The following is a 15,572-nucleotide window of genomic DNA, read 5'->3' as shown; positions in this document are numbered from 1 at the left end:
GTTCTCATCCGTGCCGTGCCGGGGCGGCGCCGCGTGCAATCATGCGGGCGAGCGGGCGTCTGCTCCTTTCCTTTGTTCCCGATTCGATCCTGCGAACCACACCGCATGCACGCCGCGACGGGTTCGGGCCGGAGCCCGCAATCATTTCGGCGTCGTCGCCGTCGTCGTCGTACTATGCATGTGTATCTCGTCTTTTTCTCGTGGCCGTGGGGGACGAGGCAGGTCCTACTGTACGTCCTAGGTCCAGCCCTCGAAAGTTGACGTGGAGGGGCAGGGCGGGTGGGGCCCGGGCCGGGTGCAACTTGATCGCCCTCCCCGCCTGACACAAGGGATATTTTCGTGCATCTGGATTCGCGAGCATAGCATAGCATAGGCGACCGCACAGGCGCAGATATCTTGTCAATGACAGCGTGGATAAGCACCACTACAATGCAAGTATGCAACCAATAGTGATAGTGATAGGAACGGGTCAAAGTCAAAGCACTCGGGGTCTGGTTTCAATGTTCATTTTTCACGTTCCAGATCTTCATTACCCGGCTCTCCAAGGTTCGTGAAACTCAGCTTCAGTATATCAGCGGAAGAAATGAACATTGCCTGCCTCTTTTTTCTTTGGCAAAGCAGCGGGCATGTGTAGCCGGGTGGTAGACCAAGGCGAGATCTCCTGCCGACATCGTAAACAATCGCTTAAGAGCACGTGGCAACGGCACCAGAAAAATGCTAAATGCGCCCAGGCGGCCAGGCCCAGGAACAGGACCAGACCCGAGGAACTAATAATACTCTACTGCGGCGAACATGCGATCACAGCTCGCCGGTCCGCGATCAAAGCAACATTGTAGAAGTACGTATAGTTGATTAACTTGGGCGTCTTGATTCTCGTATAGATTGACGATAACCATCTATATAGTACTCCGGCTACGGCTGAGGTTTTGTCGATGGAGACTTCCAGCTGGTCATGCCGTGGTGATATGTGTACTACTCGAGATAGTCTATAGCTTGGGTTGAGGCGGCATGTTAGGTCTGAGAGGCTGGTGGGGAGCATGCATGTTGCGATGCTGATACGCATATGCCCATGCCCGCTACTGCTAGTGCTAATTCTAGCCTAGTACCGTGGATATACACTTATACGCCCGTCACATGGTCTTGGTATCGATTAGCTAGCTGACCATGCATGGTCCAACCCTTTCCGATTCTCCTGCTCCAAAGAAGAAGAAAATAACATGAAGGAAGCTAGCGTCCAACCAAGAGAAGGAACCCACGGCGTCTGCTTGTGTTCCCCAGGACACGCATGCAGAAGGCAACAAGATGAGCGTGACGAACCACCACACTAGCTGCCGGCCATTCAAGCGCAAAAGCAAAAGTAGCTGATCGCACAGGTTTATCACCAGGATACCGGACTCGCCCGTGCCAACAGGAACAACCGAGCAAGTGTCACAGCAACAGCCCTTGTGTCACGGTACCTCGTCTCCGTCTCCATCGCCGTCTCAATGCATGGCACTGGCACAAGAAACGCCACTAGACTAGACACATCATGCTCAAACGTCAGTAGGGGGCACGTCGTGTTTATCCACTGGCTTCTCCACCCGGCGGGAATATCACCACTGTTTGAAACACACGAATCGAGTAGAGATACCGATACGAGTGCTCTATCTGACACACAGTTCACAAATGGACAGCACTGCTAACTGAAACTTCTTCTCAACCAATCTACTACTGATGCTGTGAACACTAACATGTCTAAGGATTGTACCTCAACATCAACTGAACTGAAGTGATGGTAGATGGATGGATGGATCAGGTACTGGCGGTGGTTCCGTCATCGTAGACGGCGACGGTGCAGTCGTCAGTGGTTATGCGAGCAGAAGTGCTCGAGGGGCGGAGAACGTGAAGACGGTGGATGGTGGTTAACTGATGATGCCATTGCCATGTCAACGGCCTACGAAGAGTTTTCATCAATTACTAATCGAGCGTCTTCATCCAGTCATCCTCCGGAGCTTACGGAGAGGCCGTGGTTGGCTGTTTGTCTTGCCCTTGCCAAGTCTAAGAGTTCTCCACGCAACTCTTTCTTTCATGAGAGAGATCAAAAAATAATACCATTCGTCCAGCGACTCTGCCAGGGGACAGATAGAACTTGGAAACAGATCAGACATAAAACAAGAATCATACAGTATTTCCTAGGTGTGCTGAATACAGATGCGCCATTCCATCAGAAACCAACAATGCTTGCGGCTCCAGCCGCAGCCTGCAGCTGTGCCAGGGCCAGGACTTTGCCTCTAGATACCCTGCACGCATACATGTCTATCTTTGGCTGCTGGGCCTAGTTGTACTAATTCAGCGACAAGTAATATGGATCAGATCGGAGGGAGTAGCATAATCCTCTCGAGGAAACAAGATGCTCAGCAGGTTTGGTGTCCAAGTGCAGAACCCATCCTCAGAAAATAACAAGATAATATGCTAACCGACAAATTGAGAGATGAAGGTCCTCTGAACTGCCATGTTGGTTGTCTGCACTCAATATTTCCAGGAATTACTAGATGACAGATGTTTTTCCCATGGTCATGTGAATACATGTCAGGCTAAAAACCAACCAACCCACTGATAATCTTGGCGGACGTGACAAAATATTAGTTACGAAGTCTGCAATGTTAGTACCAATCAAAAGAACTACTCGTTACCACTTCTCCGGTTCGCGGTGACAATTCGCATGCTAAGTACAATTACAATACAGGTTGTGATCAACTGCTCGACGTGCCAGTGTCCATGGCACCTAGATTTAACTCTTCATCAGAATCAATTACGTCTTCGAAATCATAGTAGGGATGCGCCTGCACGCAGAAAAACAGTTTAGTCCGTTTATTTCCCATACCCCTAAGGGTACCATACTAAAATGTGTGTAACATTTTTCTATGAAGAATGATTCATCTTACATAAAAATAATAGAATCAAAATATTATTCAACACATAAACTTTTTAAGGATTAGGAACGAACATATATATCACATACCTTAGGCCGAGGCTTTACAGCTTGAAAAGTATGGAAATCAGGGGTAGCAAAATCAGGGGGGCTGAGGACAATATATGCTCCAGAATTGTTGTAACGGTCCACTGAAGCCTGTACCGGAATCAGATACCGACTGTTATTAATGGTACACAATCTTTTCCATGAATAACGAGTCACACACAATACGAAGTACTCCCTCCGTTCCAAATTACTCGTCCCAGAAATGGATGTATCTAAAACTAAATACATCTAGATACATCCATTTCTGCGACGAGTAATTCGGAATGGAGGGAGTACAATTTTACATTAGTTGTAAAGTCAATCATTTAGCAAGGATCCACTAATGAAACTTTGTATCAAAGAACAAAAGTGAAGCAATACTGTCAGGCTGAACAATAAATCATATCACAAAGTATAACCTGAAATTGTGGATAGTCTGGGGCACTGAAGAGAGTTATTAACTTTCCGCATGCGACGTGATGGTCGATTGTATATCCACTGTCCATTGCTAATAGATCATGCCGCTTATCTCTTGCATCTGGGCCTTCATGTGATCTGATGATTAACTTCGTTCAACAAAAAGTGAAAGTAAGTACTAATAAAAAACTTCTGTAGTTTTGTGATAACACCCAGTTTCTAATGCCACGAAGGAAAATGTATGTGCTACAGCATATCAAATTCCATAAAATGCACACTGACGAGACTTTAAAGTGTAACCGATATTTATAGATATGCAGCCATCAATGTTGAACATAAACAATAAACTAACTAGAACCATGAAGTATACAATTAAAGTTCACCAATGAGCATTCGCGGTTTTGCATTCAGAAGGCTTAAAATATACTGCCTCTGTCCATTAATATAAGACCATTTTTAGACTGACCATAAGTCTAAAAAATGTCTTATATTAATGAACAGAGGGAATATATACTTTAGTACAAGAAGAAAACTGTTGAATACTTAAATGCATGCTAACTTTAGTAGTCTAGTTACAGAATTACAAGTTCTATCATATACAACTAATCAACCATTGTAGTTAAACATCCAAATGTAAGCAAGAAATTTGAGACAATGCGATATTAGAAGGAACTAACTTGGCAGTGTGTTATGCATGATAAACAATAGTAGAAAAAGGGAAGCTTCATGATAATAGGTACTTGAGACAGATATGACAACATAAATCTAGCATTTTAATTTCCAAAAATGCATGTGACACTATTACTGCATATGGGATGACATCAATCAGGAATCCAGAACAGGCAAAAATTTCATGTTTGATGTACCAGTCGCACCTACACTGAAATAGCAAGTGTCTATAACGTTGAAGAACGAAATTTGAAAAGGAAGAAGTACAAAAATAAAATGAAAAGGTAAATATTGATAAAGCAAAAACAGGTAGAGGGCTTAAAAGGATAGTCACATGCTAGAAATTATAATTCCCTAAGCTACATTCTTTAGATATATATTCGAGAATTTTATATTGCGATGTGAGGCAAACTTCAGCTATCGAGCATAAGACTATCTAAATAACTTAATAAGAAATAAATCAGTTCATCAAATAATTTAAATCAAGCATGCTACAACAGTAGTAAATGAAAGAAAGCAAACCTTCAGATTATTTGTATATAGAAACTGTTGAGTGATATCTGGACCCCAAAGCAAACCAATGCCCCTTTCATTATTCAGGGAAAGACCCTTATCTAAGGAAGGATCAGACCAAAGCACATCTCCAGGAATCAAGTTTGAACCCTCATACGGGGTGTCAAGAACAGTTCTCCTCGCTTTTAACAATTCGTCCAGGGATCCAAGCTTCAAAGTAGTAGAGTCATCAGTAGGACCCGCCTTATATTTGTGACCTTTCTTTGCCCTTTTCGACCTTTTCGACGGTAGTACAACCGCCCCACGAAAAATCCCTCCATGAGCAGTATACACACATCCTGCTATTATTGATGCTAGAGGAAGATCTTCAAAACATCTTAAAAACTTCCGATAAACTTGAGCGCCTTGACCTTTATATTTAACCATTACCTCCTGTTCGAAACCATATACTGACGTGCAGTACTTGGATTCATGATTTCCTCGGAGAAGAAACACACAATTTGGAAGGAATACCTGCAAGTAATGAAATAAGTTGATGACCATTAGCTGGTACTTTAAATTGCTTGAAACCTTAAGGGAACCTATCATTTACCACTTTCTTTTACAATGTGAAAAGGATAGTTAGATATTTATGCCAAATCTTTGATATCTCCTCAGTTATCATGACTTCGTGTAAAGAGTGTTAGACTTTGTGGAAACACTGGCAACCTACAATGACAAAGTCCTTGATAGGCAATGGTGGATATTCTAATCTAGGGACTGAGTCACAGAATTCTGTGCTAATTTCAATATGAATGTACAGATCCATCACAGTGCCCAAACACACACTTCCCAAGTTCAACCCAAACACATTTCTATGAAGCTACTTTCTCCTCCCACAAAAATAGGCCCCTAAGTTTTGTCTTAAGTCAAAACTTTTTTTCTATAAAGTTTTTGTCTTAAGTCAAACATGTGAACACACTTCCCGATAGCTATTTCATGATGAATCTATTGATACTGATTTGGTATTAAAATGTTGACTTTTCTTTTTCTATAAACTAGGTCAAACTTAAAAGTTTATGTTGAACAAAACTTAGGGGATCTATTTTTTGAGAAGGAGGGAGTACAATTTTTATGCTGATATTCATTATGAAGCATCAATTAAAGCGAAGAAACAAATGAACTAATACTCATAGAAATAAAAATGTGCTGAGTATTGGTGATATAACAAGCTTAAACCAGTAGGAATGTTGGGGGAAATTCACCTTCCAAGCCAGGAGGAGGAGCAAGGTCTCGAGGCCCCAAGCGCCGCGATCCACGTAATCCCCGTTAAAGACAAAGATTCGCTCCTCCGAGGGGAACCCGGCGTCCCGGAGCAGGAACATGACGTCGTGGAGCTGGCCGTGGACGTCCCCCACGACGACGACGGACTGGTCGGGCCGCGGGTCGACGCGGACGATGTTGGGCTCGCGGTGGAGGATGACGGCGGCGGCGACGACGAGCCGCCGGACGAAATCCGCGGAGAGCACCGAGGGGAGCTGGTCCGGCGGGATGCTCCGCGAGCACCAGTCGAGCGCCGCGGTGAAGCTGGCCACCCAGTCCCGCGTCAGCACGCCGTCCTCGGGCCACTCGACCGGCGGGGGCTGCGCGACCGGAGAGGGGGAAGGAGGGGGGTCGAGCGCGCCGTCCTTGGGCCACTGGGCCGGCGGGGTCGGCGCGGCCGGAGAGGGGGGAGGAGGGGGGTCGAGCGCGCCGTCCTTGGGCCACTGGGCCGGCGGGGTCGGCGCGGCCGGAGAGGGGGGAGGAGGGGGGTCGAGCGCGCCGCCGGGCTCCGCCATGGCATGCATCGGATCCGTCGCGGCGAGCTCGATGATTTTCCGTTCTTCCTTTGCTGCGGTTTTTGGGGGCACGGGACGGGGAGGGGCTCGTTCCAGTTGGCGGCCGCTTTTTAGTTTCTCTTCTTTTTCCCCGTGCCGCCTGTTCGCTTTCTTTGACTGACGCGTTTGGCCAAGATGTTGCAGGCTTTGCGGTGGGGGTTTGGATTTCTTCCGCTTGTTTTCTCTGCTGGTCAGATTTGAAAAGCAGTGGTCTTGCTTTTGAAATCGACGATGGATGTTTCAAATTTACTAACTCATCTGTGTGCACGATATATCAGCTATGAAACCATGATTCTCGAACGGGCACACTCAAACCTCCCGCATCCGTCTCGAGCAAACGGTTCGAACGCCACAGGCCATCCAATGATGTCCCTTATTTATCAGCAAACTATAGTTCAAGTTTCTGTTTTTCTGCAAATCGAAAGCAAATCAGGAGGTTTTACGATAGTCCATACACCCGCTACATAGGACTCAGACATCTCTGGGCCACTAAAAACTGAGGCGGAGCCCGCGTATTTGGAGCTAGCACCGCTGTTCCCGCGACAAAACCACTCTTCTCAACACTCTCTATAATCATCCCGCCGCTCACCACCCTAATTCCCGCCCTTTTCTGCCGCCGTCGCATGGACTCGCACGAAAAGCTGCCGGAGACAGCGGAGGTGGAGGATCCGATGACGGCAGCCGCCAGAGATTGCTGGAATTTAGTCTACTTTGGGCCAGCCCAATTTCAATTTCGGAAATTCCTAATAAATCCTAGAGGCTCACTCAGCCCATTCGTGCAAAGGCGAGAGGTGGAACCAAAGTTTAGTCCCACGTCGCTAGTTTGCTGGGAGTTGGACCTCCTTATAAGGGGGAGTGTTTCCCCACATGTATGAGCATGAGAACAAGAGAGACATTCACGCGCGCTCCTCCTTTGCCGCCCGCCTTGCCATGACGCTTCGCGAGTTGCGGGAATGAGCCGATGTCTAAATTTTGCCACGCACGATTGGTATACGAAAGGTTACTCGGAAGCTAAAAGTTTTTGTTGTAGTGGATATTGAATACGAACGCTGCACCCTTCGGCTGCTGCTTGTTCGTTTCGTCTCCCTCTTTCCCTTCAGCTCCCGGCGCAACCCATTCGCCTCGTTCTCCTGTGCCTATAAAAGAGAGGTCGCTCCTCTCGAGAGATACACATCAGAAACAACATCTTCCTCTCGCCACCGTTCCTGAGCACTGAGCTACTGCTGTGGTCTTTCCCATCCCGGTGTGCGGCGTGCACCGCAAGTTGGGACAGTAGGCCTCTAAAACCCCATCGCTTTGAGTCCTATACGGGAGAAGGGTGATAAGGTTTTTAAGGAACGCTCCGCCCGGCTACTGACTTCTTCATCACGGACGCCCCGGACTCCGACAACTACTTCCCCAACGACAACTTCTTCCCCGACGTCAACAACCTCTTCACGACATGCATGGCGAGAACACCGACCCCAAGACCAGTGCTTTTGTCGTTGTTCCGTATGTCTTCGTGTTCTCTCCGTTTAAAATCTTGCCTCGGATTCTTGCTCTAGTTTTTCTAGTTATAGCCTCTGTTCTACATATGTTCTCTGGTAGTTCATATATGCACATGCCATTTGCTTTCTCACCTTTAGATTACATGACTTGTTTCATCTCTACTATGATAGTCATGTTTTATCTACTATTTATGTTAATAAAATTATATGGTAAATTGCTCATGTTTCCAACAATCCAAAAACCGCAATTTATCCCGAGTGGTTTTGCTGCTTCCATGAGACCTCCTATGTTTGAGGGTATCCACTATAAGAGGTGGCGCATGAGAGCAGTCTTATGGTTTCAAACATGACTCGCTATGACGCCACTCTTGGCAAACATGAAGGAGATTATGATGCTCAACAGGAACAAGCTTTTCATAAAATGGATACCCTGTTTAAGGCTGCTCTCTTGAGTGTTATTGGTGAGAACATAGTTGATGTTTATGCGTCAATTGACGATGAAAAAGATATATGAGACACACTTGAGGCCAAGTTTGGGGTCTCGGATGCCAACACTGAGCTGTACATCATGGAACAATTCTATGATTACAAGATGAATGAAGAGCGTTTCGTGGTTGAGCAAGCTCACGAGATACAGTCATTTTCTAGAGAACTTGAGCACTTTAATTGTATGCTACCGGACAAGTTTGTTGCCGGAGGCATCATCACTAAGCTTCCTCCTTCGTGGAGGAACTTTGCTACCTTACTAAAGCGTAAGAGGCGGGAGTTTTCCATTCCGGATCTCATTGGTACTCTTGATGTGGAAGAAAACGTGAGAGCAAAAGACACTCGTGCTCGAGGTATTGGGGGAAGATCTAGTGCCAATCTGGTACAGAAGAAAAACTTTCAGCCCCACAAGTTCAAGAACAAGGGCAAGTTTGATGGTAAAGCAAAGTTTGATGGGAAGAACAAGGTTGTACATCACACCAAATTCAAGAAGAAGAATGACAAGAAGAAAGGTGTTTGTCATGTGTGTGGAGATCCTGACCATTGGGCTCCTAGTTGTCCTAATCGTTATGACAAGCCTCATCTTGGGAAAGGCGGCAAGACCGCTAATGTTGTCATTGGTGACATTGACATGAAGGATGCTCGGTATGGTATATTTTCCACCATTCTTTCAGTATGGCATTCCCCTGATTGGTTGATTGACACGGGTGCTAATGTGCATGTATGCGGTGATATTTCCATGTTTTCGTCTTATCAGACTGCGGGGACTTCAACCGTGTTGATGGGCAATGGTTCAAGTACTTCTGTTCGTGGTGTTGGCATGGTCGATCTGAAGTTTACTTTGGGGAAGATCGTGCGGCTGAAGAACGTGCATTATGTCCCCTCCGTCAATAAAAATCTTGTTAGCGGGTCTCTTCTGTGTAGAGATGGCTACAAGCTTGTCTTTGAGTCGAATAAATTTGTAATATCCAAGTATGGAACCTTTGTTGGTAAAAGCTATGAGTTAGGATGCCTGTTTCGTTTATCCTTGTCAGATGTTTGCAATAAAGTTGTTAATCATGTTTGCAACAATAGTGAATCAAATGTATGACATTCACGTCTTTGTCATCTTAACTTTGGTTGCATGTCGCGACTAGCCAAGTTGAACTTAATCCCTAGTTTCACCACTGTCAAGGGATCTAACTGTCAAGTTTGTGTGCAAGCTAAGCAACCTCGTAAGTCTCACACGACTGTGGAAACGAGAAATCTTGCACCACTAGAGCTCATACACTCAGATCTATGTAAAATGAATGGTGTTTTGACAAAAAACGAAAAAATATTTCATGGCGTTAATTGATGACTCCACTAGATACTGCCATGTGTATCTTCTAAAATCTAAGGACGAAGTTTGAACTTTTTCAAGATCTATAAAGCTGAAGTGGAAAACCAACTTGATCGTAAAATCAAGAGGCTTAGGTCCGATCGTGATGGAGAGTATTTTTCCAATGAATTTGATTCTTTTTGTGCGGAACATGGTATAATCCATGAGAGGACGCCTCCCTATTCACCTCAGTCAAATGGAGTAGCCGAAAGAAAGAATTGTACTCTAACTAATTTGGTTAACGCCATGTTAGACACATCGGGTCTCTCCAAGGCATGGTGGGGGTGTGATATTGACTGTGTGTCATGTCCTAAACCGAGTTCCCACAAAGAACAAAGAAATAACTCCAGTCGAGGAATGGGAGAAGAAAAGGTTAAAACTCTCTTATCTATGAACCTGGGGTTGTTTGGCAAAATTCAATGTGCCAATTCCAAAGAAGCGCAAGCTTGGACCAAAAACTGCGGATTGTGTTTTCCTGGGATATGCTTTCCATATCATTGGCTATAGATTCTTGATTGTAAAACCTGAGGTATCTGACATGCATGTCAGTACAATCATGGGGTCGAATGATGCGACTTTCTTTGAAGATATCTTTCCCATGAAGGATATGGCTAGCTCATGAAATCAGGAGATTCCTAGTTCATCGAATCAGGAATTAGTTCCAATTACTGAACCTACCATTTCGATGGAACACTTTGAAAATCATGTGGAGGAGAACAATGAAGTTCCTACTAGGAGCAAGAGACAGAGGACTGCGAAGTTCTTTGGTGATGATTTTCTTGTGTATCTCATAGATGACACTCTCAGTTCTATTTCAGAGGCCTATGCATATGAAGATGCTGACTACTGGAAGGAAGCGGTCTGTACTGAGATGGATTCCATCTTGGCAAATGAAACTTGGGAGATAACTGATCGTCCTTATGGGTGCAAACCTATAGGGTGCAAATGGTTATTCAAGAAGAAGCTTAGGCCTGATGGTACTATCGAGAAGTACAAGGCACAGCTCATGGCTAAGGGTTATACCCAAAAGGAGGGAGAAGACTTATTTGATACTTACTCACCTGTGACTTGACTGACCACCATCCGAGTACTACTTTCACTAGCTGCCTCACATGGTCTTTTCGTTCATGAAATGGATGTTAAGACTACTTTCCTAAATGGAGAGTTGGACGAGGAAATTTATATGGAACAACCAGGTGGGTTTGTAGTAGATGGTCAAGAAGGAAAAGTGTGCAAGTTGCTGAAGTCTTTGTATGGACTTAAGCAAGCACCCAAGCAGTGGCATGAGAAATTTGAAAGAACTTTAACAGTTGCATGCTTTGTTGTAAACAAAGCTAATAAATGTGTGTACTATCACCGTGGTGGGGGTGAGGGAGTTATCCTTTGCTTGTATGTTGATGACATACTGATTTTCAGAACAAATCTGAATGTTATTAAGGAGGTCAAGGATTTCCTATCTCGTTGTTTTGAGATGAAGGATTTAGGACTGGCTGATGTCATTCCGAACATCAAGTGGTTGAGAGATGATGATGGTGGGATTACATTGCTTCAATCTCACTATGTGGAAAAGATCTTGAGCCGCTTTGGCTACAGTGAATGCAAGCCCTTTCCAACACCATATGATGCTAGCGTGTTTCTTCGAAAGAATCAAAGAATTGCTAGAGATCAATTGAAATATTCTCAAATTATTGGCTCGCCTATGTACTTAGCTAGTGCTACAAGACCTGACATCTCTTTTGCTGTTAGCAAACTGAGATGGTTTGTCTCAAAACCAGGAGATGTGCATTGGAAAGCTCTAGAGAGAGTTATGCGTTACTTGAAAGGCACTGCAAGTTATGGAATTCACTACACTGGGTACCCAAAGGTACTGGAAGAGTATAGTGACTCAAACTGGATCTCTGATGTTGATGAGATAAAAGCCACGAGTGGATATGTATTCACTCATGGAGGTGGTGTTGTTTCTTGGAAGTCTTGCAAGCAGACCAGCTTAACGAGGTCAACAAGGGAAGTACAGCTCACAACACTAGATACAGCTACTGTCGAAGCAGATTGGCTTCGCCGGCTCTTGAATGACTTGCCGGTTGTTGAGAAACCTGTACCGGGTATCCTTATGAACTACAACAATCAGACTGTGATCACGAAAGTGAGAAGCTCAAAGGATAACATGAAGTCATCAAGACACATCCAGAGAAGGTTAAAGTCTGTCAGAAAAATGAAAATCTCTGGCACTATTGCATTGGATTATATCCAAACGTCTAAAAATCTGGCAGATCCTTTTACTAATGGTCTATCACGTAATGTGATAGATAATGCATCGAAGGAGATGGGTATGAGACCCACAATATGAGTTCTTCACGGTGGTAACCTAGACTATGTGATCGGAGATCCCGTGAATTAGATGTGGAAGACAATCTGTTGATCAACTGAGAGGAGAGTATCCTTACTATTAACAATACCACTCCATGAAGATGCAATACTCTCCTAATCTGCATGGCAGGTTGATGTATATCTTAATGTGTTCTAAGTGGCTCATTTAAGCAGAGATGTTTTCGTACAGAACATCTCTTGAAGAACACACCTATATGAGTCTGGTTGTTAAACGTCGCAATCTATGAGAGTAGGGTGCTCTCTAGTAAACTCATGGAAGCAGGTCTCGTAGTATGACACACAAGCTCCACTGATGTCTACTACACAACCTTCTTCTTGTAGACGTTGTTGGGCCTCCAAGTGCAGAGGTTTGTAGGACAGTAGCAAATTTCCCTCAAGTGGATGACCTAAGGTTTATCAATCCGTGGGAGGCGTAGGATGAAGATGGTCTCTCTCAAACAACCCTGCAACCAAATAACAAAGAGTCTCTTGTGTCCCTAACACACCCAATACAATGGTAAGTTGTATAGGTGCACTAGGTCGACGAAGAGATGGTGATACAAGTGCAATATGGATGGTAGATATAGGTTTTTGTAATCTGAAAATATAAAAACAGCAAGATAACTAATGATAAAAGTGAGCGAAAACGGTATTGCAATGCTAGGAAACAAGGCCTAGGGTCCATACTTTCACTAGTGCAAGTTCTCTCAACAATAATAACATAATTGGATCATATAACAATCCCTCAACATGCAACAAAGAGTCACTCCAAAGTCACTAATAGCGGATAACAAACGAAGAGATTATTGTAGGGTACGAAACCACCTCAAAGTTATCCTTTCAGATCGATCTATTCAAGAGTCTGTAGTAAAATAACACAAAGCTATTATTTCCGTTCGATCTATCCTAGAGTTCGTACTAGAATAACACCTTAAGACACAGATCAACCAAAACCCTAATGTCACCTAGATACTCCAATGTTACCTCAAGTATCCGTGGGTATGATTATATGATATGCATCACACACTCTCAATTTCATCTATTCAACCAACACTCAAAGAGTGACCCAAAGTTTCTACCGAAGAGTCAAGACGAAAATGTGTGCCAACCCCTATGCATAAGTTCACGAGGTCACGGAACTCGCAAGTTGATCACCAAAACATACATCAAGTGGATCACGTAAATATCCCATTGTCACCACAAATAAGCACATGCAAGACATACATTAAGTGTTGTCAAATCCTTAAAGACTAAATCTGATAAGATAACTTCAAAGGGAAAACTCAATTCATCACAAGAGAGTAGAGGGGGAGAAACATCATAAGATCCAACTATAATAGCAAAGCTCGCGATACATCAAGATCATGCCAAATCAAGAACACGAGAGAGAGAGAGAGAGATCAAACACATAGCTACTGGTACATACCCTCAGCCCCGAGGGTGAACTACTCCCTCCTCATCATGGAGAGCGTCGGGATGATGAATATGGCCATCGAAGAGGGACCCCCCTCCGCTGGGTGCCAGAACGGGTCTAGATTGGTTTTCGGTGGCTACAGAGGCTTGCGGCGGCGGAACTCCCGATCTAGGTTTCTTTCTGGAGGTTTCTGTATTTATAGGAATTTTTGGCATCGGGAACAAGTCAGGGGGTCCCCGAGTCGTCCACGAGATACGGCGGCGCGCCCAGGGGGGTAGGGCGCGCCCCCACCCTCGTGGACAGCCCGGGACTCTTCTGGCCCAACTCTTTTACTCCGGGGGCTTCTTTTGGTCCATAAAAAATCATCAAAAATTGGCACGTCAATTGGACTCCGTTTGGTATTCCTTTTGTGTAAAACTCAAAAGCAAGGAAAAAACAGAAACTGGCACTAGGCTCTAGGTTAATAGGTTAGTCCAAAAAATCATATAAAATAGCATATAAATGCATATAAAACATCCTAGATGGATAATATAATAGCATGGAACAATAAAAAATTATAGATACATTGGAGACGTATCAAGCATCCCCAAGCTTAATTCCTGCTCGTCCTCGAGTAGGTAAATGATAAAAACAGAAATTTTGATGTGGAATTCTACCTAACATATTCATCAATGTAATCTTCTCTATTGTGGCAAGAATATTCAGATCCATAAGATTCAAGACAAAAGTTTAATATTGACATAAAAACAATAATACTTCAAGCATGCTAACCAAGCAATTATGTCTTATCAAAATAACACAGCCAAAGAAAGCTTATCCCTACAAAATCATATAGTTTGACCATGCTTCATTTTCGTCACACAAAATGCTCCCATCATGCACAACCCCGATGACAAGCCAAGCAATTGTTTCATACTTAGCCTTTTCAAACTCTTTCAACTTTCACGCAATATATGAGCGCGAGCCATGGACATAACACTATGGGTGGAATAGAATATGATGATGGAGCTTGTGTGAGAAGGCAAAAAGGGAGAAAGTCTCACATTGACGTGGCTAAGCAACGGGCTATGGAGATGCCCATCAATTAATGTCAATGCAAGGAGTAGGGATTGCCATGCAACAGACGCACTAGAGCTATAAATATATGAAAGCTCAACAAAAGAAACTAAGTGGGTGTGCATCCAACTTGCTTGCTCACGAAGACCTAGGGCATTTTGAGGAAGCCCATCATTGGAATATACAAGCCAAGTTCTATAATGAAAAATTCCCACTAGCATATGAAAGTGACAAAATAAGAGACTCTCTATCATGAAGATCATGGTGCTACTTTGAAGCACAAGTGTGGAAAAGGGATAGTAACATTGCCCCTTCTATCTTTTTCTCTAATTTTTTATTTGGGCCTTTTTTCTCTTTTTTTATGGTCTCTTTTTTTATTTGGGCTTCTTTGGCCTCTTTTATTTATTTTTTTGTCCGGAATCTCATCCCGGCTTGTGGGGGAATCATAGTCTTCATCATCCTTTCCTCACATGGGACAATGCTCTAATAATGAAAATCATCACACTTTTATTTACTTACAACTCAAGAATTACAACTCGATACTTAGAACAAAAGATGACTCTATGTGAATGCCTCCGGCGGTGTACCGAGATGTGCAATGAATCAAGAGTGACATGTATGAAAGAATTATGAAGGTGGCGTTGCCACAAATACGATGTCAACTTCATGATCATGCAAAGCAATATGACAATGATGGAGCGTGTCATAATAAACGGAATGGTGGAAAGTTGCATGGCAATATATCTCGAAATGGCTATGGAAATGCCATAATAGATAGGTATGGTGGCTGTTTTGAGGAAGATATAAGGAGGCTTATGTGTGATAAAGCGTATCATATCATGGGGTTTGGATGCACCGGCGAAGTTTGCACCAACTCTCGAGGTGAGAAAGGGCATTGCGCGGTACCTAAGAGGCTAGCAATGATGGAAGGGTGAGAGTGCGTATAATC

General features: G+C 44.0%; 1 protein-coding gene across 1 annotated transcript; it reads right to left on the bottom strand.

The window, feature by feature from the left end:
- Positions 1-2,120: 2,120 nt before the first annotated feature.
- PP7 (serine/threonine phosphatase 7) lies at positions 2,121-6,563 on the bottom strand. Its single transcript, XM_048685318.2, has 5 exons — positions 5,842-6,563; positions 4,607-5,110; positions 3,418-3,564; positions 3,002-3,109; positions 2,121-2,822 (listed from the first exon to the last, which is right to left on the bottom strand). The coding sequence occupies exons 1-5, from the start codon at positions 6,421-6,423 to the stop codon at positions 2,733-2,735; spliced, it is 1,431 nt and encodes a 476-aa protein (XP_048541275.1). The 5' UTR covers positions 6,424-6,563; the 3' UTR covers positions 2,121-2,732.
- Between the last annotated feature and the right edge of the window lie 9,009 nt (positions 6,564-15,572).

This window comes from Triticum urartu, chromosome 7A (genome assembly GCF_056163025.1).
Source record: "Triticum urartu cultivar PI428250 chromosome 7A, HENAU_Tu73, whole genome shotgun sequence".
Classification (NCBI taxonomy): Eukaryota; Viridiplantae; Streptophyta; class Magnoliopsida; order Poales; family Poaceae; genus Triticum; species Triticum urartu.
Note: the sequence above shows the minus strand (reverse complement) of the source record. Positions and strands in the feature narration are given on the sequence as shown.

What these genes read in the sequence shown, in the direction of transcription:
- PP7 (XM_048685318.2), bottom strand. Translation starts at nt 6,423, where the DNA reads ATGCATGCCATGGCGGAGCCCGGCGGCGCGCTCGACCCCCCTCCTCCC. An exon ending in TCCTCCTCCTGGCTTGGAAG is followed by an intron (nt 5,111 to 5,841) that starts GTGAATTTCCCC and finishes CATTACTTGCAG; the next exon opens with GTATTCCTTCCAAATTGTGT. An exon ending in TATATACAAATAATCTGAAG is followed by an intron (nt 3,565 to 4,606) that starts GTTTGCTTTCTT and finishes TGTTGAACGAAG; the next exon opens with TTAATCATCAGATCACATGA.